We start from the raw sequence: 20202 nt of genomic DNA on the forward strand, positions 1-20202 counted from the left end.
TGTACTTGGGAGATTGTGTAACACTTTGGGATAAGAGAATTAAGTAATAGTTTTGTCTCTACCTGGTGGTTAGCAACAGACTCAGTGTATAACAAAGTAAATGGATGCATGTTCTAAACAGGCACATAGATAAGCCTGTATCCTCTATATAGGTCAGGAAGGTATTTTCTTAGTATTAATGATGGGAACAAAATGCTCCATATCTTTATAAAATACATAAACTTGATTGTAGAATACTGAAAATGATACTTGCCAACTCACTTCAACAGGAAGAATAAAACAAACATAAAAATCCTGCCAAAATTGTTTGACAAGATTAGATGAGCCCAATGAAAGTGAGTAGCACAATGAAATAAAACACTTTCTCAAAGGCAGCTCCCTCTTAGCATCTCTGTCTCCTTGCTCTATTTTTCTCGAAAGCGTATAATGTAATTACTGTCTTTCTCACCTGCAGAAATGTAAGATCCATGAGTGCATAGATTTTTTTCTTTCTAGTAGTTCACTATTGAGATCCCCAGAATTTAGGCACACAGTAGGCACACCCAGAACACAGTAGGACACTAAATAAGTATGTGTGGACTGAATGACTTATGCTACTAGCTGCCCGCATTTCATTACTGAAACATCACAGATGGAGAGGAACTCTTGTTCTAACCCAGGTCTGCTCCTAAATACCTGAAAGTGTCTGTTTTGTTATTAAGAAACTAGTAGAATCTTCTGCCTTATCTATCCACTGAGGTTGTTATAATTAAAAAATTTTTTTGAGAACTATGAAATTATGTTATATAAGCATAAAACATTAATTTAATTTGCCCACATATTTCTTGCTTCCACTATGCATTTAAAATTTCCTTTAGAAGTATCTTAAGATTTTTAACTAAATACCATTGGAAGAACCAAAAAGTCCTTTACTTATAAGTTTCTCTTGTAGGGAAGAAAAAACATAACTTTCCCTTTAAAAATTTTTAATAGTAAAAAAATACTTCAGTAAGAGGTATTCCAATTGGTTTCATTGAAAATTTGAAGAAATGGGTAAACTACTATTAGGACACATTAAGTACTTTCTTGTTGTTACACTCAGCATGTTCTTTTGTTATTTTTCCTATTAGCCCAATATTTTATTTCATTTAACTTATTTATCTATGTATTATTATTATTATTATTATTTTTTAGTGTTTATTTATTTGGCTGCGTTGGGTCTTAGTTGCACATGAGGGAATCTAGTTTCTGACCAGGAATTCAAACCCCAGACCTCTGCTTTGGGAGAATGGAGTTTTAGCCACTGGACCACCAGGGAAGTCCCCTAAACCAATATTCTAAAAGGTTTCATTTAATAATGTCATTTGTCACACAGCAATTAATTTTTCCTAATTTTTATTCATCAGAGACAATATAGATTTTCCTTCAGAAACTGTGTTCATCATGGGAAATGCAATGTTACAACTGATACAATCTTATAGAAATTTGATATTTCATTTAGCCTGTGCAGTCTTAGTGCAGGTATATGTACCACTTCTGTTAGACTTTTTGAAATATTGAAACTAGTTTGAAAACTCTTATTATTGGGTTCATAAAGCTCTTCGATATCAGGGATTTTGGATGGTGCATCATTTATACCCATATATTCATATGTAATATCTTCCTTACCAAAAAAAAGGAGCACATGAAAGAGCTCAAAACGATTAACTCCTAGATAAATATAACTTTAATAGAACCCACCCCACTGTCCTTGCTCTGAGTCCCCTGTGGGGCCCCTCCTGGCCCCTGGGGCTCACAGAACTCACCGTGGCCGCTGAGAGCTCAGCTTCAGGCCTCATGAGCAGCACACTTTGGTCCACAGCACGGAGGGCGCAGAGGGACTGAGGGGAAGCGGTGACTCGAAGGTTGGCCTGGGAAGCCGGGAAACTTTGTCTGGGGCTGAAGTTCAAACCCACCTGTGGAATGGGGACAAAGTCAGAAGAACAAATTTCCTGATTGATCCATGGATTCACCAGCCTTTCCTGGGTGTTCCTCAAATTTGGTGCAAAATCACTCGGACTTTGTTGACGTTTGACGCCACGTGAGTCTTGAGGCTTTTGATTCCCTATTGTCATTCTGATATTCATCAGTTGAGCTATTATGATAATATCTATTTTTATAAGTTATTAAATTTGAGACTCCACTTTCCACCTTTGATCCATAATGAGGTGTTCTTTAACTGTGGCTAGAATACAAATGGTTCTAGACACTCCTGCATTTTTCTTTGGTGATTTTGTAGTCTTATCAACTTGGTTACATATTTCCCAACACATCACCTTAAAAGAAGGGAACAAGGTACTGTGAACTGTATCATATGGTAAGAGGTAATGCATGAGAAGTTTGTCCTAGGAGTCAAGTGACATGGCTTCTTTTCCTTTTTTTTTTCTTTAATTGCGTATAGTTCCTTTACAATGTTGTGTTAGAGTCTGCTGTGCAATGAAGGGAATCATTGATATGTATACATGTATCCCCCCCTCATGGCCCTCCCTCCCACCCCCCTCCCCCAACACCCGTCCTGGTCATCACAGAGCACCAAGCTGAACTCCCTGTGCTACAGTAGCTTCCCACTAGCTGTTTTACACATGCTAGTGCATATACGTCAATCCTAATCTCCCAATTTGTTCCACCCTCCTTTACCCCCTCCTTGTTCACACATCTGTTCTCTACATCTGCGTCTCTATTCCTGCCCTACAAAGAGTTCATCTGTACCATTTTCCTAGATTTCAAAAATATGTGTTAACATATGATATTTGTTTTTCTCTTGGCTTCTTAGTGTGATCTGCCATTACCTTGCTGAAAATTTCTGGAGGATTCATTTAACCCCTTTGGCCCCAATGCTCAAGTGTAGAAAAGAATTGATAGTGACAGTAACTTCTAGTTTTAAATGTTGAAAATTTTTACCATCTAAAGCACTCACCTTGTTGGTCAGACAGTGTTCAACCTCATATCTTGCAGAATCCCCTACCACTTCCCCGTCAGGTAAAATGGCATAGATGAGCAGCCTAGCGACAGGAGCGATGTCTGACTCCACGGGGAGTGACATGGAAAAATGGCCTTGCACTGGAGCACAGAGACAACAAGGAAGTGATCATGGGTTAGAGTTCAAGGTTAAAATAATGCTTTTCTGTTGTATCAGTATAAAGTCATTTCAGGAGCCTGGTTTGTCTAATGACTCTATTAGTAATGTAATGTTGTTTAGTCGCTAAGTCCTGTCTGACTCACTGCAACCCCATGAACTGTAGCCCACCAGGCTTCTCTGTCCATGGGATTTCCCAGGCAAGAATACTGGAGCGGGTTGCCATTTCCTCCTCCAGGGAATCTTCCTGACCCAGGGATCGAACCCGAGTCTCCTGTATTGGCAGGAGGATTCTTTACCACTGAGCCACCAGGGAAGCCCAGTAGGCGTAGCAGATATAAGAAATAGATGCAATAAATGGATGACTTCCTTTAAGAACCCTGGCTTAAAAAGAACTTTATCAAAGTCTTCTCGTCTCTGAAAATGATTCTCCCCAGTTTTAAGCTTGAGTTCATCTGTATGAAATTCTGATGCTATCTAAAGGTGTGGAGACATCTGCTTGGCTTCCATTTGATTTAGACTTCACAGTGGAGAAAGGAAATAGAATTTGCAGTTGTGAGATATATAGTAAGAGTTTAATGCATTGTATTTACCCTTATATCCTCTGTAACTTTCTATGAACCAAATATTCTATTTTTCATTCTTAAGAGGAGCACTGAGCTCCTTTGAAAGTTGTTTTTTGACACATACATAGATTTGTTAGAATCAAGCTTCTCCAAGTCTACTGTAGCACTTCTGCATTGCTACAAAGAAGCAACAAAAGAGTAGTTCATGGTAGTTCACCTATAATTTTCTAGTAAGGGATCTTTTAGATTCCCTTAGGATAAGCAAAAAGTTCAGAGATTATATTGTTTCACATTTGTTTCTATGGAAAGTCTGATTCAATGTTGGAAAAACTCAATTTATCTCTTCATAAGTCATAAATATCTTCTAAAGGGAAATATAATGTGAAAATGTAAATGACCCAGCACAGGACTAATATATAAAAGACATTTCAAAAAAAAAATAATAAAATAAAATAAATAAAAGACACTGCAAAGTTTTAGCTTCTTTCCATTGTCTAAAACAATTTTGAAATGTCATTTTGAGAAGAAGGTTCATGAGTATTTATTTTGGAAAATTTGGAGTAAACATAGATTATGAACAAACTCAATATTTTAAGTCTGAACAGATTAACCTGAAGGAAAAGAAAATAAACATTTGATGAAGGGTTTTTAATAAAGAAACATTATTGTTTTCCCCTTTCAACTTCTCTTTTTTTCCTTTAAAGATTTTTTTTGATGCTTGCCATTTTTAATGTCTTTATTGTTTATTACAATATTGCTTCTGTTTTATGCTTTGGTTTTTTTGGCCACGAGGCATGTGGGATCTTTGCTCCCCAGTCAGGGATGGAACCTAAACCCTCCACATTGGAAGCATGGAGTCTTAACCACTGGACTGCCGGATAAGTCTCCCTTTTCAACTTTTTTTTTGAAGGTGGGATGAATAGTTTCTCTCTATTTGAGACTATTGCTGGTAGTTTTTGCAGCGTAAGGCTGCATGTGACAGAGGAGGGCAAGGATGAGAAATTACAGAAATACTCACTGTCTCCCTGCTCCACGGGCAGTGTGTGAGTCCCAGATCGGACAATGCCTCCTTTTGCCATTATCTGCAAACAAGGGCATGAAAAGGGATTGAATTTGCCTGAAAGAGATCTTAGCCCAAGTTCTTGCCCTCCATGTAATATGCCTGTTTCTTTAAGGCCCTACTGGCAATAATTAGCCTGGAGAGAAGTCAAACTTTCAAAAGGAACACGGGTAAGAGATCAAAGAAGCGATGTGTGAAAGTGAAAGTTGCTCAGTTGTGTCCGACTCTTTGCGACCCCATGGACTGTAGCCTGCCAGGCTCCTCTGTCCATGGAATTCTCCAGGCAAGAATACTGGAGTGGGTTGCCATGCCCTCCTCCAGGGGATCTTCCTGACCCAGAGATCAAACCTGGGTCTCCCTGCATTGCAGGCAGATTCTTTACTGTCTGAGCCTTCAGGGAAAGAACGTAAAGAGCTTCACAAATGCTTGCCCACACAGTGCTTTCATCTACAGACAGTGAGGGTGGCCCTCCTTCTCACCAGGTAATAGAACACGAGCTCCGTTAGCTTCTTGAGGACCTGTCCCTTCAGCACGTAATGTGCCTGGACTGTCTGAGTTTGGCCACAGGGCAGTTCACGAGGCAAGGGCTCAAGGTAGACAAAGCTGTTGCTTTGGGAGAACACAAGATTAGCATTGTGATAAGCGTCTTCATGTTCTTCTGACAGCCACTGGTAGCCGTAACAAGGGCTGTGATCCTTGTATTTGACCTGATGAATTAGAAAACCAGGATTAGTCTACGGCCATACCACCCTGAATGTGCCCGATCTCGTCAGAAAACCAGGATTAGCTTATAGATTAAATATCAGAGACAATGGCAGTGTGCTCACAGAGTTGTAGTTTAGTATCCTACCTTAACTAGTGTACCTAGAAATCTTTTGTTCCACACTAAAAAGTGAGAGAGAAGTGCCCCTTATTTTGTTCATCTGTTTTGCAGACCCTTTACATGGCAGAGGCTTCCTGGGTTGGTATTTATACTTCTGAAGAGCATATGAGGAGACATCCTTGACTCTGATTAGCTCCCTTGCGTTTCTGTAGCCACTTTATGTATTTAGACAGAGACACTGGAGCTATGAAACCTTTCTGGGGACACTGACTGATCCTCAGAAACTGAAGAATTGCATTTCGGAGAGAAGATGCCTCATTTAGGATGGGTTTCAAATGGATATTGTGAATAAATGTAATATTGCAAACTTAGAGGTCTGAGAACACTTTCTGTAACTAGCATTTGTTCAAGAGTTGAGTTTATGTTTGTATATGTTCAGTCACTCAGTCATGTCCAACTCTTTGCAACCCCATGGACTGCAGCACGCCAGGCTTCCCTGTCCTTCACCATCTCCCAGAGCTTGCTCAAACTCATGTCCATTGAGTCAGTGATGCCATCCAACCATCTCATCCTCTGTTGTCCCCTTCTCCTCCTGCCTTCAATCTTTCCCAGCATCAGGGTCTTTTCCAGTGAGTTGGCTCTTTGCATCAGGTGGCCAAAGTATTGGAGCTTCAGCTTCAGCATCAGTCCTTCCAATGAATATTCAGGGTTGATTTCCTTTAGGATTGACTGGTTTGATTTCCTTGCTGTCCAAGGGACTCTCAAGAGTCTTCTCTAGCACCAAATTTGAAAGCATCAATTCTTCAAGTGAAGTAATTGATGCCTGCCTCTCCCTGGCTGTCTTAGGCTGCATGTGTAGAACCCCCCCACTTTAACCACAACTCTGTGCTGCCTCCTTTTTAATCAACTGTTTCAAAATTGACCTTAAATTAGTTTCTAATTTATCATTTTTTCCCTGTCTTCTTTAAGACTAAACACAACTTGGAAATGCCATCACTTTTCGGTCGCAACCTTTTTTTCTAAGACTTCTTCATGTCATTGGTAACTTCCTTACAAACTTACCCTGATACTGAGGGAGGTGCCCTTGATGTTGGTGGTAGTGATGGAGAACTCTGCCAGGCCGTGCTCATCAGTGGTGGCATTAGATTTGTGGTTGGCTTCATTTGCTGTGATGAAGATGACTTTATTTGGCATGGGGACACCTTTCCCGTCCACTAGGAGCACCTGAAGTTTAAAAGCTGCAGATCAGTTATGTGGCTAATACCCAACAGGCAGCAAACATTCATTTTAGCACAGATATTTATTGTGTCCAATATGTTGAACATGGTTGCAGGCATTGAGGCTACAGCAGTGAATAAAACAACGTTCCTTCTGTCTTCGAGCACCCAGTCCAGGAAAAGAGATAGCTGCTAAACAAATGCGTAAGTAATGCGTTTCCCTGGTAGCTAGGCTTCCCTGGTGGTTCAGTGGTAAACAGCCCGCCTGCTAATGAAGAAGACGTGGGTTCAATTCCTGGGTCAGGAAGATCCCCTGGAGAAGGAAATGGCAACCCACTCCAGTATTCTTGCCTGGAGAATTCCATGGACAAAGGAGCCTGGTGGGCTATAGTCCATGGGGTCACAAATTGAGTCATACACAACTGAGCAACTAACACTTTCAATTTCCGCAAAATCTGACTTTGCCAATGAAATGTCAGTTGTACGTATGAAGACCAGAACACCAAAATTCTTCCTCTTTTGATTAGAAATGGGACTAATGGGATAGTTATTTAGCAGGAATAAAATCTCAGAAAGTACAATATATCTCTGAGAAATCTGAAAAAGTGAACTTTCGTTTTAGGAAGTGACCAAAGTTTCTGAACATGTGTGCTGTCATAACATAATCAAAACATTCTAAATATCCACTATCTAAACAATCAAAACGTCCACCACTCCTCTATAGCCTGATCCTTCTGTCTTTTACACTCTCCACAGCTGACACAGCGTTTCTGTTGAAGACGAGATGCATGGTGATTATACTTGGAGGTACATGTGACTGTCATCTTAGACTTCTGGAGTCTGGAAACTCCATTAGCACTTTTGCATATAATAGAAAAATAACAGGAGAAGACTTTTTTTTTTTTGTAGATTTGAGAGAAAAAATTTATATCTTTAAAATCTTGTGAAAGTGAAAGCATTCGTCACTCAGTTGTGTCTGACTCTTTGCAACCCCATGGATTGTAGCCCTGCCAGGCTCCTCTGTCCATGGAATTCTCTAGGCAAGAATCCTGGAGTGGGTTGCCATTCTCTTCTCCAGGGGATCTTCCTGACCCAGAGATTGAACCCGGTTCTCCTGCATTGAAGGCAGATGCTTTATCTTCTGAGCCACCTAAGCAAATATTTTATAATATTTCATAAGTCCAGGGGATCTTCCCAACCCAGAGATTGAACCTGGGTCTCTTGCATCTCCTGCATTGGCAGGCAGATTCTTTACCACTGGCACCACCTGGGAAGGGTAAACCTTAATAGCAGTATTTTATACCTCTATGTACTGTTTTTAAAATATACTTGTTATTAAAGAAAAAGTAACATAAATACAAAATCCCTGAAAGAAACAACAGGTACAGTGATTGCCATGTGCTCAGTCATGTCCGACTCTTTGCAACTCCCATGGACTGTAGCCTGGCAGGCTCCTCTGTCCATGGGATTCTCTAGGCAAGAATACTGGAGTGGGTTGCCATGCCCTCCTCCAGGGAATCTTCCTGACTCAGAAATCTAACCCCGATCTCCTCCTGCATTGCAGGTGGACTCTTTACTTGCTGAGCCATCTACTGTTTTAGTAGAACCTCTTATATTTCACAAGAAAAATAAAAGCCACCTACCCATCATTTCCATACAAAATTAATGTAGGAAAGATAATGTAATTGGCCAGCATGAATTTTGAGATGCTTATGGAAAAAATATAAAAATCTGAGACTACATGGTAAGCCATGGGAAAGGGTTTGAATGATAACACACAGGGCTATTTTAAAAACCTAATTTTAACGTGGTTTTTATAGATTTGATATACAAATTTACCCAGGAACAAATCTATTTTATGCAGTTTTACACCTTTGACTGGGGGCTTCCCAGGTGGTGCTAGTAGTAAAGAACCCGCCTGCCAATGCAGGAGACATAAGAGATGCAGGTTCGATCCCTGTGTTGGGAAGATCCCCTGGAGGAGGGCATGACTACCCACTCCAGTATTCTTGCCTGGAGAATCCCCATGGACAGAGGAGCCTGACAGGCTACAGTCCACAGGGTCGCAAAGAGTTGGACACAACTGAAGCGACTGAGCACAAACGCACACATGTTTTTGATTATATTAATCAACAGATTATATTAATCAACAGCCAAATGTGGTTTTAGCAAGATATGTTGTGCATATTAGGGGAGAGTATGTTTTGACATGTGAATTGAAAAATACTTCACCTGCCCAGTGAAAGGAATCCCTCGTCTAAGGTTTGAGTCCACTGTGACAAATGAGAGTTTGGTGATGGTTGTTGTTATTTCAGTGGCCCCCTTTCCAGTTAATTCCACCTCTGAAAAAGAAGGAAAAAATAAGTTCTCATTTGGAAGGATTCTCTCCCTGAACTTAACACCGCCAGCTCCCTTTCATAATTTGGCAAAGGAACTAAATCAGTGTCTGTTGTTCTTTTCCCATACCCAGGAGGTATACACACCTGTTCCTTTTTCTTGAATCTTGGCTTCCACTTCAATTTTCATTTCAAACTCTTGTCTCTTCATCTGGAAGATCTTGGTGTTTACTTGCTGAGAGAAGCAGCCCTCAGTGTTCAGCTAGGAGGGGATGAAATGAAACACACAAACATAAGACTGGACAAATGGGTGGTCAGGCAGTTTGGTGGGATTTTTGTTTTTTGAGGCAACAATACTTAGGAATTTTGCACGATAACACAATAAATATTCTCTAGGAATTAATTATTATTACATCTCACAACAGTCTTTGGCTTATAACTGACAAGTGTATTCCTTAGTAGCTGATAATCCCTAGAGTGAATGAGGTATAGAAATTTAAACTGTTAAAATTGGAGTTTGATCCCTGGGTCAGGAAGATCCCCTGGAGAAGGAAATGGCAACTCAGTTCAGTATTCTTGCCAGGAAATCCCATGGACAGAGAAGCCTGGTGGGCTACAGTCCATGGGGTTGCAAGAGTTAGACTCAGCTTAGAAACTAAACAATAACAACAGTCTTACTGTAGGAGGCAGCTAACTCTTCACTGAAATCTGGCTTCCCTTAGTTTACAGCTGTGGCTGGGAAGTAGCTGCCCATGTGGGGACTGTGTTTCCTCCCTCCCTGACATCCAGGTGGGGCCATGTAACGAACTCTTGCTCATAGAAAGAGGGAAGAACTGAAGCCCTTCCCAGCCAAGGTGGTTAACATGGGTATATTTTGTCCCCTTCCTTCCTGTAGATACTCAAAGGGGCTTTAGATAGCAGGTTCTGGGTCCTTGGTGCACAAAGAATACCTACAATTGACAAGAAATAATTCCTATTAGGCTAAGTCATGGGTTTTTATCAATAAAAATACTAGAGCTAGTGTAGAACTCTTTTATAGATTGGCCTGTTCTTGAATTATCACTATGTTATAACTCACTGCTTGTCAATGGTGCCTAGGCTGTTAGTCCCTAGGAGTGGCTTCCCACGTACCTGCCCACTGAACTTCTCACAGACAGCATTGGATTCTTCACCATAACAATTAGAAGGGTTCCTGTACTTTCTGCACACGTTCATAGTCACATGTCCTGGGACAGGCTTCCCATAAGTGTATCTGTTATAAGAGCATTGCCACATGGGTCAAATCAGACATTGAACACCCTCATTTTCGACCTGTTTATATTTCCCCTTTAGCTATAGCATATTTTTACTCTCTGTATTTCCTTCTAACTTCTGCAGGGCTCATGCAGTGTTGAGGGCAAGTAAAATAACTGGTTTGAGCCCCCTAACATACAGAACAGCAAATTCCCACTGGCTATCTATTTCATACATGGCAATTTAATTGTTTCCATGCTACTCTCTCAATGTGTCCACCCAATGGGTCCACAAGTCTGTTAAAACCTTCTCTTTTAGAAATTTACAGTGCAGCATGCTGAAATTTACTACCGTCTTCTTTTACTATGTCTTTTCCCCCCTGATATCTAATTTTCAGTTTCATCTTTTTAAAAATATGTTTCTTATTGTCAAATCTATACCAGATCTTAAGAGAAACAACCATACCAACAAAACAAAACAAGAAACAAGTGTTTTCAATTCTACATAGGAATATAAACCATCAGTATGATGGTATCTTTCCTTCTGCCATCCTCCTCCTATGGGCAGCTATCTCTGTTTATGTTGAATTTTACTTGTTTACTTTTTACAAAAACTGGTGTTTGAACTGTGGTGTTGGAGAAGACTCTTGAGAGCCCCTTGGACTGCAAGGAGATCCAACCAGTCCATCCTAAAGGAAATCAGTCCTGAATATTCATTGGAAGGACTGATGTTGAAGCTGAAACTCCAATACTTTGGCCACCTGATGCAAAGAGCTGACTCATTTGAAAAGACCCTGATGCTGGGAAAGATTGAAGGCAGGAGGAGACAACAGTAGGATGAGATGGTTGGATGGCATCACCAACTCAATGGACATGAGTTTGAGTAAACTCTGGGAGTTGGTGATGGACAGGGAGGCCTGGCGTGCTGCAGTCCACGGGGTTGCAAAGAGTCAGACACGACTGAGTGACTGAACTGAACTGAACTGAGCTTTTTACAAAAATGGGATTGTGCCATAAATATGTCATTGGTAATTGCTGTGGTTTTGAGAGTGTTTTATTCCCAATTTAAATATCCTCAGTACTTCCCGGATGGTATAGTGGTTAAGAATCCACCTTCTAGACATAAAGATGGCTAACAAATACATGAAAATATGCTCAACATTGCTTATTATCAGGCTGGAGAGGGTGTGGAGAAAAGGGAACCCTCTTGCACTGTTGGTAGAAATGTAAATTGATACAGCCACTATGGAGAACAGTATGGAGATTCCTCAAAAAACTAGGAATAAAACTATCATATGACCCAACAATCCCACTACTGGGCATATACCCTGAGGAAACCATAATTGAAAAAGACACATGTACCCAGTGTTCACTGCAGTGCTATTTACAATAGCCAGGACATGGAAGCAACCTAGATGTCCCTCGACATATGAATGGGTAAAAAATCTGTGGTGCATATATACAATTGAATATTACTCAGCCATAAAACAGAACACATTTGAGTTTTATATATATCCTTTTCCTATTATACAGAGTGAAGTAAGTCAGGAAGAGAAAAATAAATATCACATATTCATGCATATACATGAAATCTGGAAAGGTGGTACTGATGACCCTATTTGCAGGGCAGCAAAGGAGATGCAGGCACAGAGAACAGATTTGTGGACCTAGTTGGGGAAGGAGAGTGTGGGACAAATCGGGAGAGTAGCATGGAAACAATTACATTACCATATATAAAATAGATAGCCATGGGGATTTGCCGCATGGCTTAGAGAGCTCAAACCAGTACTCTGGCAACCTAAAGGGGTAGGATGGGGTGGGAGGTGGAAGGGAGATTCAAAAGGGAGGAGACACATGTAAACTGATGGCTGATTCATGCTGATGTATGGCAAAAACCAACACAGTATTGTGTAGCAATTATCCTCCAGTTAAAAAAAAGTAAATTAAAAAAATAGGATCTGCCTTCTAATGCAGGGGACGTCGGTTTGATCCCTGGTCAGGGAAATAAAATCCCATATGCCTCAGGGCAGCTAAACCTGTATGCCACAACTACAGAAACCTGGAAGGAAGGCCCAGTGTAGCCAAAAAAAAAAAAAAAAAAAAAAAAATCTTCTGTCTCTGTATCTGTAAGAATATTGGTTCATTAGCTCTGTGGATCAGGAGCTTGGTGGCCTTCCTCTGAGACAGTGCTGGGCAGGGACCCAGCTGAATAGCTATTATATTACAAGTGGTCTTTAGGTAGGACTTGTTTCTTCACTCTGCCTGTTCTTTCTGTTACTGCTACTGCTGGGCTACTGGAGATGGGAGCATAAGATCCTAGTAACATTAGTTCTGAAGGTTGGAAAAGCCTGAGTGAGAGATCATGTCCAGTCTCATCAGTGACAATGGCAGTGCCAAGAAGTATGTGACCTGCCTTAGGGATGGATGAGTTAGATGAGATTTCTGTAACGTGCCTATCTCTACAAATTCCAAATCTAAGTTATTTTTCCACTATGTCTGCAAGGTCAGGTAAATGATCTGTTGATGATTGAATTTCCTTTACAACCTGATAAAGGGAAAGTCACTACCCTTCAACACTCTCTTATTTGTGTGCCTATGTGTGCGTGAGTAGCTTTATTACTTTCAGAGTCAACCCTACTAGCATAGCTTCTCTAGAAACAGTTGCCTATCCCGTGATAGTTACAATAATTCTGGTAAGGACAGGAAAGAAATTAAGAAGGAAAATAGAAAAGCAACAGGAAAGTTTTAGAGATGGGAATGTTCCCACGTATTTAAGGTGTTTGTGCAGCACTCCTCATAGACAAGCTAGCAAGATATCCCAAAGGGTGAGTCTCTTTTAAATAATACACCCAGCCCCAAAAGATTTTTGGAGAGTATAAACTCACAGGCCACACACTAACACGTTCATCTCTTCTTCCAAAATGGTGATTATCTTTGGCATTCTTACTTGCACTTCAAACTTAGGAAGCACTGTTGATTGGAGAAAAGGAAGTTGATAATTGGTTTTCAACTTTTGGGGAACTGGCATTTCCAGATTCTCAATAACAATTTCCTAATAATATTTTAGGCCTCTGAAAAGGTAGCCCTCTTCTCCAGTATATTCACCTTCCTCTCAAATGGAAATCTTGGTTGAAGGACTATGATGGATCAGTGTAATCCTGGTGAATTACGGGAGACCCCACTAGACTATAATTGTTTTACATTTTTTAAGATTAAAATTGTTACAAAAAAGGCTATATCCTATTCACAAACCACTGATGGTCCTCATTGGATTTAGGTATAATTTGCTCCACTCCAAGTCTAATCTCACCCATGGCAAATAGAAGGATTCCAGAGAAACTTGAATTCTAGGCCCTAGAAGTTCAAATATGAAAAAAGAACTGTTTGGTGATTTTTCTTAATGGCATACCAAATTCCTCCACGGTGAAGGGGTGCTCGGCAGTTCCACCTGATCCCTTCTGTACCACCACCTTATAAGAGCCCTGAAAGGGCTCTGACGAGAGGGGAAAGGTCAACTGCTGGAGGCCATTCTCTACCTCGAGGTTCTGCCACTGTGCGATGCGATTTCCTTTGGGGTCCTACAGACACGATAATCGTAATTTACAAAAGAGCCTAGAGTATTAGATACAGCACAGGAAACCTATGGGGACTCCGATGTTATCCACAAAGACGGGTGGGAGGAGATGACTTGGAACAAACTAGTGTTACATGAGTTTGAAGGCTTCTCCCGTAATGATGAATTTCTGAAATATTGTAAGAACATTTCCCCTAAGTTTATTATAATTATGGAATGTTTCACTTTGCTTACCTCTATATATACTAGTGGAACCTGAAAGACAAAAGGATAGTAAGCAGTTTAGAACTGTTCTCACAGAGCCTCAATTCTGATTCATAAGCAAAATAGTTTTACACAGAATAGTTTTATCTGTAGTAAAACACAGAAAAATTCTAGAGTTTTACAGAACTTTACTCCAATCAAGCAATTAATGAGTACTTACAGGGCTGTCAGCAACAAATGCATGTGTGCCATTCTTTAGGAGTGGTATTTACTAATACCACTTAAATGCTTATAGCATCCCAGTGAAGAACATTCCTTTGCTATGAAATTTTACAGATTGAGAAATAAACAGCAATGAAACAACAAGTAACCATGTTCAGATCCAAATGTTAAGGTGGACCACAGAATTCTTAAGGAGTTCTAAGAATAAGAAGGAGTGGGAATAAATCCTCTACTATCAATGCATATTCATTTAAAAAACTGACATTTATTAAGTGCTTCCCAGGTGCTGTGTATAATCTTAGGGTAAAGAACCCACCTACCAATGCAGGAGATGTAAAGACAAGGGCTGGAGCTCTGGATCGGGAATATCCCCTGGAGGAGGGCATGGCAACCCACTCCAGTATTCTTGCCTGGAGAATCCCATGAACAGAGGAGCCTGGCGGGCTACAGTTCATGGGGTCTCAGAGTCGGACACAACGGAAGTGACTTAGAGAGTACATTAAGTGCCTACCAAGTGTTGTATATCATCCTAGGTGCTATAAATACAGCAATCCACACACAAAAAAATAGACCTGTTTCTCGTGGAGCTTGCATTCTAAAAGGGTGGATATATAAGAAACATAGACATGTAGGCAATATATTTTTTTGATACCTATAGATACACATTTGATATATATGCTTGGTATATGAGATACACATATTTGGGATATATATATTTAAGTTATATATATATATATATGTTTGAAGTAGTGTCAAGAAATGAAAATAAAGTAGTTCAGCTGACAGAGTGATGGATGAAGTGTTTGATTTCAGATAGAGAAGTGTAAGCAGAAACCAGGAGACCCATTTCAAGGCTACTGCAATAGTATTATTCAGAGGTGATACTGGTCAGAACAAAGTTGTAGCAATTCAGGTGGTAAAGCACAGTCTGGATATATTTTAAGCTAACATGATTTTCTGATAAAATAGGATGTGGCTGTGAGAGAAAGACATGAAGGATTATGCCTTAATCTTTTGCTTTAGGAGCTAGAAGAAAAAAAATTGCTCCCTCCCCTCCAGTTCTCTCCCCGCTCCTTCTGACAACCGCCCCCCTCCCAGCCACCAAGCCCCAGCAAAGATGGATTTAATCAAGATCAGCAGGGAATTGCAAACCCCCATGGCCTGGGAAAGAGAGTGTTTTTAAGAGAGGAAAAGGAAGTTGGGAGGGGGAGGGACTATAGTAAACAGAGTCTGTGGCTTTTAATTGAAAAGTGTCTCTTTCCAAGATAAAAAAAAATGTGGTTGAGGACTAGATTTGGGAGAGAAAAATTAAGACTCTGGTTTCTTGTCTACATTAAAATTGAGTGTTAGTCTTGAGGAACCAACATTGATTATACTCTCCTTCCTTTATAGGAGAGGTTTTGGTAGGTGTGTTATAAAAATTTTGAATCTTTGAGAAGTTATTTAAACCTAAGTTTTTTGACAGTTTATTTCTTATTTAGTGTATCTTTCTAGTTTGCCTAACTGAGAATTTTTCAAAGAGTAAGTTTAATTGTGTGACAATCAAGTACCAGTAACAAGAAAGAATCAATAACTCTCTTGACCCAGGGTACTGTTTTAAATGAGGATTTTGCACAATGGCTATGCTAGAAAATATTGTTATCAGTAGTAGATTCTTCCTTTCTCTGGCCCTCCTTCAACACCAAAAACAGACTCCCAGCCTGTTTATACAGATAATAATAATTCTAGATAGATATTAGGAGACTTACCAACTCATTCAGGGGGTGAAAACTTTCATCCAAAAAGACAATACGAAATTTCACTGAAACAGAAATATTTTCCGTGAGTCCCTGAAACCTTAGGCCAGGTCTGTAGGTTAGTAAGACAAGCTATTAAGGAACCAGGATTCCTTTGAATGGGAAACATGCAAGAGAGGAAGATCTTTCTTTTGGGAAGTTGTCCTGACTACAGGCCTCTGTACCTGTCTGCTCTGGTTTATAGATGGGTTTGTCTGTCTGGACAAAGACCAGGCTCTCTTCATTTTTAACCAACACTGTGGTCCGCTTCTTGAATTCTTGGGTTGATCCTTTCACTTGGATGGTGAGGAACATTACCTCTTGACTGGTTGGAGATCTTGGGAGCTGAAATAGAGGAGAGACCCTGAAAACCCACTCATTTCCCAAATTTCCTCTCCAAGTCCCTCTCCCACTTCTCCCTAGGGGTCTTGCCCCTTTTAATTTCACTGGCCCATTCTCATCAGAGAAAGTTGGCATGGACAGAAATTCATAGACAGAATGACCTCTGTCATTTGTGAATGGGAAGACAGAACAAAAGATGGAGGAAAACATAAGAGTGAGTGAGGTCATAAATAAGATTCACATCTCCTTATAGATCAGCCAGAACAGTTTTTTAAAAAATATTTTTGCTCTATTTATTGTTTTTAATTTTTATTTTATATTGGAGTATAGTTGATTAACAATGTTGTGTTAGTTTTCAGGTATACAGCAAAGTGATTCAGTTATACATATACATGTATCTATTCTTTTTCAAATTCTTTTCCCATTTAGGTTATTACAGAATATTGAGCAGAGTTCCCTGTGCTATACAGTAGGTCCTTGTTGGTTATCTATTTTAAATATAGCAGTGTGTACATGTCAATCCCAAACTCCCAATCTATCCCTCTGCCCGTAAGTCTGTGAGTCTGTTTCTGCTTTGTAAATAAGTTCATTTGTATCATTTTTTTTTTAAGATTCCACATGTAAGTGATATCATATGATATTTGTCTTTCTCTGTCTGACTTTCTTCACTTAGTATGATTATCTCCAGGTCCATCTATGTTACTGCAAATCAGCTAGTACAACTTTGATTCATTTATACTCTGAATGTTACCTAACTGCTGTTATGTGATAAATGAGCATGGTATTATAGAAGCATCTTTTAACACTACAAGAAAGGAAACTGTAATATTTTATTGGCCGTATGCTGTAAGGATCTATACAACTCTGAAGAGATATTGGCTGTACATTCATGGTGATTTCCACAATTTCACACTTAGAAAGAGTATGGGCTGATGTGTTCTGTGTTCCAGTCAGCCCACCACTGGGGCTTATGTTGAACATTGGTTTAGTATGCTTTATTAGTCTTTTTTCCATTTTCATTTTAAGAAGAAGTCACACTTTCCCTTTGTCTAGTTCCTACTGTTTTTTTTTTTTTTTTTGGCTAAGAGGAATTTTCTCTGATCATTAAGCTCATTTTAATATCTTTATAAATATTTGTTTACCATGGTTGGAAATTCACACATTACTTCTTAATTTCTACACTTAGTCACTACATTTAGATTCCTTTGTGAAGTCCATGCCAGCCTCTCAAAGTCTTATCTTGATTGCATTCTAGATCCCTGTGTTCCTGACATAGAAACAAATGTATTAAGTCAAACAGTCATACTCACAGTGAAGGAGACACAATGGAATAAGTCCTTTTCTGCCACCACATCAGTGAAGAGGCTCCTGTTCTCTCTGACAGATTCCAAGGAGGCGCTGACGGTCACCGTCTCATTCAGGTGGCTCAGAAGAAGGCAGCCCTTCTCAGGGGTCCCAGTATGGAGCAGGGAGGGGACCAGCACCATGTATTGCCTGGGGTTGGGGGAGTCCAGTTAAAGGAGAGTGTAGGAGGTGAGGCATTGTTATCAGCAGCACTGTTTTCTGCCATAATTTTTGTTACTATTCGCAGCTCTATGCCAAGAGAAGACATATTGATAAGCAGGAAGTTGATCCCTGCCACTGAAAAGCATGCAAGAGAATTATTCCCCTTTCCATAGTCAGTGCCATGTCAGTGAACATTTAACTTAAGTGAGCCTTAATGAGGTGAACATTTGCAGGCATATCTCACGCTGAGGAACTCAAATCTGTGAGCATCTGAATTCAAATAAAGACATGATAATTATAGTTAGTCAAGCTGTCAATCTATTTTACATTAGGATTGCTGAGGAAAGCAAGCAATTCTCATGTGAGACATTACAAAAGCCAATCCACTTATAGAACTTTTCACTGAATACATAGCAAGCCTGTAAAAATGGAATGGCATGTTCTTGCTTTCCACTTTACAGGTATGGAGGCTGAGGCTTAAAGAAAGTCATTAGTTTAAAGTCTAATAATGAAGCAAATAATGTGTGTGTTAAGCAAATAATGAAATCTTGGTGTGTTACCTAACCCTGAATGTTTGTATGTTAAATATTTGTCTTTCAACTCATGGCTGGACAAAAATGGTCTACTCAAAAATGGTCTTCTAAAGATTGAATTTGGAATCCTGGTAACTCATGAGCAGAACAGAAATTTTCCCAACACCCTCATATATAATTTTATTGACTCTCAAATTTTCAAACATTTTTGCTCACAAAATCCTTCACATAATTCTTAGACACTATGAACTCCTTACAAATACTCAGGTAAACACCTGTTTTTTCACAAATTTAAGTAGTAGTAAAATATATTATTTTTGATGATACTTTAAAATAAAACCCAGATATAGCTCAGTTGGTAGAGAATCTGCCTGCAGTTCAAGAGACCTGGATTTGATCCGTGGGTTGGGAAGAGCCTCTGGAGAAGGAAATGGCAACCCACTACAGTATTCTTGCCTGGAGAATCCCATGGACAGAGGTGCCTGAGGCTACAGTCCATGGGGTCGCAAGAGTCAGACACGACTCAGCGACTAAAGCAAACCACCACCACCACATTACTTTTTTGGAACTCTCCCATGGAATCTTAAATATCATATTGATAATATATCCAATAAGATCTATTTAAAAAATACACCAAAATGTTCTTTTTGTAATGATCAGAAATTTAGCAGCTTTCTCCTTTTCCCTCTTTAGCTTGAATTTTCATGCCACTTACCACACAGAAGTCTGTCCTAATGTTTCGATGCTTCAAAATATTTTATGGATCACTCTAGTGTCTTTATGCATATGTATGTGTATGCATATGTAATGTTTGCATATGTACATGTATGCATGTAGTATTATATGTGGGTATATAAATTGAATTTTAACTCTTAAATTTAATGTGATCATAAAGCTGTAAATGTTAAACATTTTCTTCTGAATTGTTTTCAAAAGTCTTAGTAGTATACAACAGATCAAAACAAAATAAATATATTGCAAGCTATGATTCATATATTTTCCATATTAATATAAAGTCAAAATACTTTTGAAGCACATCTTTGATGAAAATGATGAGCTGTCCTTATATATTCATAGACGAATATTCCTTACTGCAAGAATTAAACAAAGGTCTACCATGAATTCTGTTGCTAGTTTTGGTTTGTGTAGATGCAGTGCTGTGAAAAATTGTTCATTTCTTTTTTTTTTTTTTTTTTTAATTTTTATTAGTTGGAGGCTAATTACTTTACATCATTACAGTAGTTTTTGTTATACATTGATATGAATTAGCCATGGATTTACATGTACTCCCCATCCCAGTCCCCCCTCCCACCTCCCTCTCCACCCGATCCCTCTGAGTCTTCTTATCATCTATCAACTGGTATTTCCCTTAGATCCTCCTTCAATTCTGTTGAAACAAAGAATTCATCACCACACGATCTGCAAAATGATTTTCTCTTCTGTCATTTGAGTCTTTTGTTTTCTCAACATCAACATCAGTTTTTCAAATTGCTCCTTTATTTGGAACTCTAGAGATTTTTATATTCCTTAACAATGTTCCACGGTAACAACTGATTGAGGGAGGTTTGTCTCTTTTAAAGTGGAAGATAGGAAATTAAAAAGGGGGAGGTAAGAAAGGATAGATAGCATGGTCTCAAGCTGATCTGTATGAATATGAGGATCTAAAAGTTGATTCTTTTAAAAGTATCAATTTCCAGTGCCCTTTAGAAAGTCTTTGT

The 20202-nt window shown here is 39.4% G+C and overlaps 1 protein-coding gene across 2 annotated transcripts in view; it reads right to left on the reverse strand.

Annotated features, from left to right (window-relative positions):
* Positions 1–20202, reverse strand: part of A2M (alpha-2-macroglobulin) — a 66822-nt gene that overhangs the window by 24058 nt on the left and 22562 nt on the right. For both annotated transcript variants that reach the window (XM_070464037.1, XM_070464036.1), the window contains exons 2-15: positions 17756–17939; positions 16289–16448; positions 16077–16129; positions 14137–14157; positions 13738–13906; positions 13214–13298; positions 10228–10348; positions 9244–9358; positions 8993–9102; positions 6606–6767; positions 5200–5427; positions 4679–4742; positions 2936–3078; positions 1785–1934 (exon numbers count right to left, since the gene is read on the reverse strand). In XM_070464037.1, coding sequence (XP_070320138.1) covers positions 1785–1934; positions 2936–3078; positions 4679–4742; positions 5200–5427; positions 6606–6767; positions 8993–9102; positions 9244–9358; positions 10228–10348; positions 13214–13298; positions 13738–13906; positions 14137–14157; positions 16077–16129; positions 16289–16448; positions 17756–17939 — 1765 coding nt within the window. The remainder of the gene's footprint in view (positions 1–1784; positions 1935–2935; positions 3079–4678; positions 4743–5199; positions 5428–6605; positions 6768–8992; positions 9103–9243; positions 9359–10227; positions 10349–13213; positions 13299–13737; positions 13907–14136; positions 14158–16076; positions 16130–16288; positions 16449–17755; positions 17940–20202) is intronic.

The sequence above is a fragment of the Odocoileus virginianus genome, unplaced genomic scaffold, assembly GCF_023699985.2.
Source record: "Odocoileus virginianus isolate 20LAN1187 ecotype Illinois unplaced genomic scaffold, Ovbor_1.2 Unplaced_Contig_11, whole genome shotgun sequence".
NCBI lineage: Eukaryota > Metazoa > Chordata > Mammalia > Artiodactyla > Cervidae > Odocoileus > Odocoileus virginianus.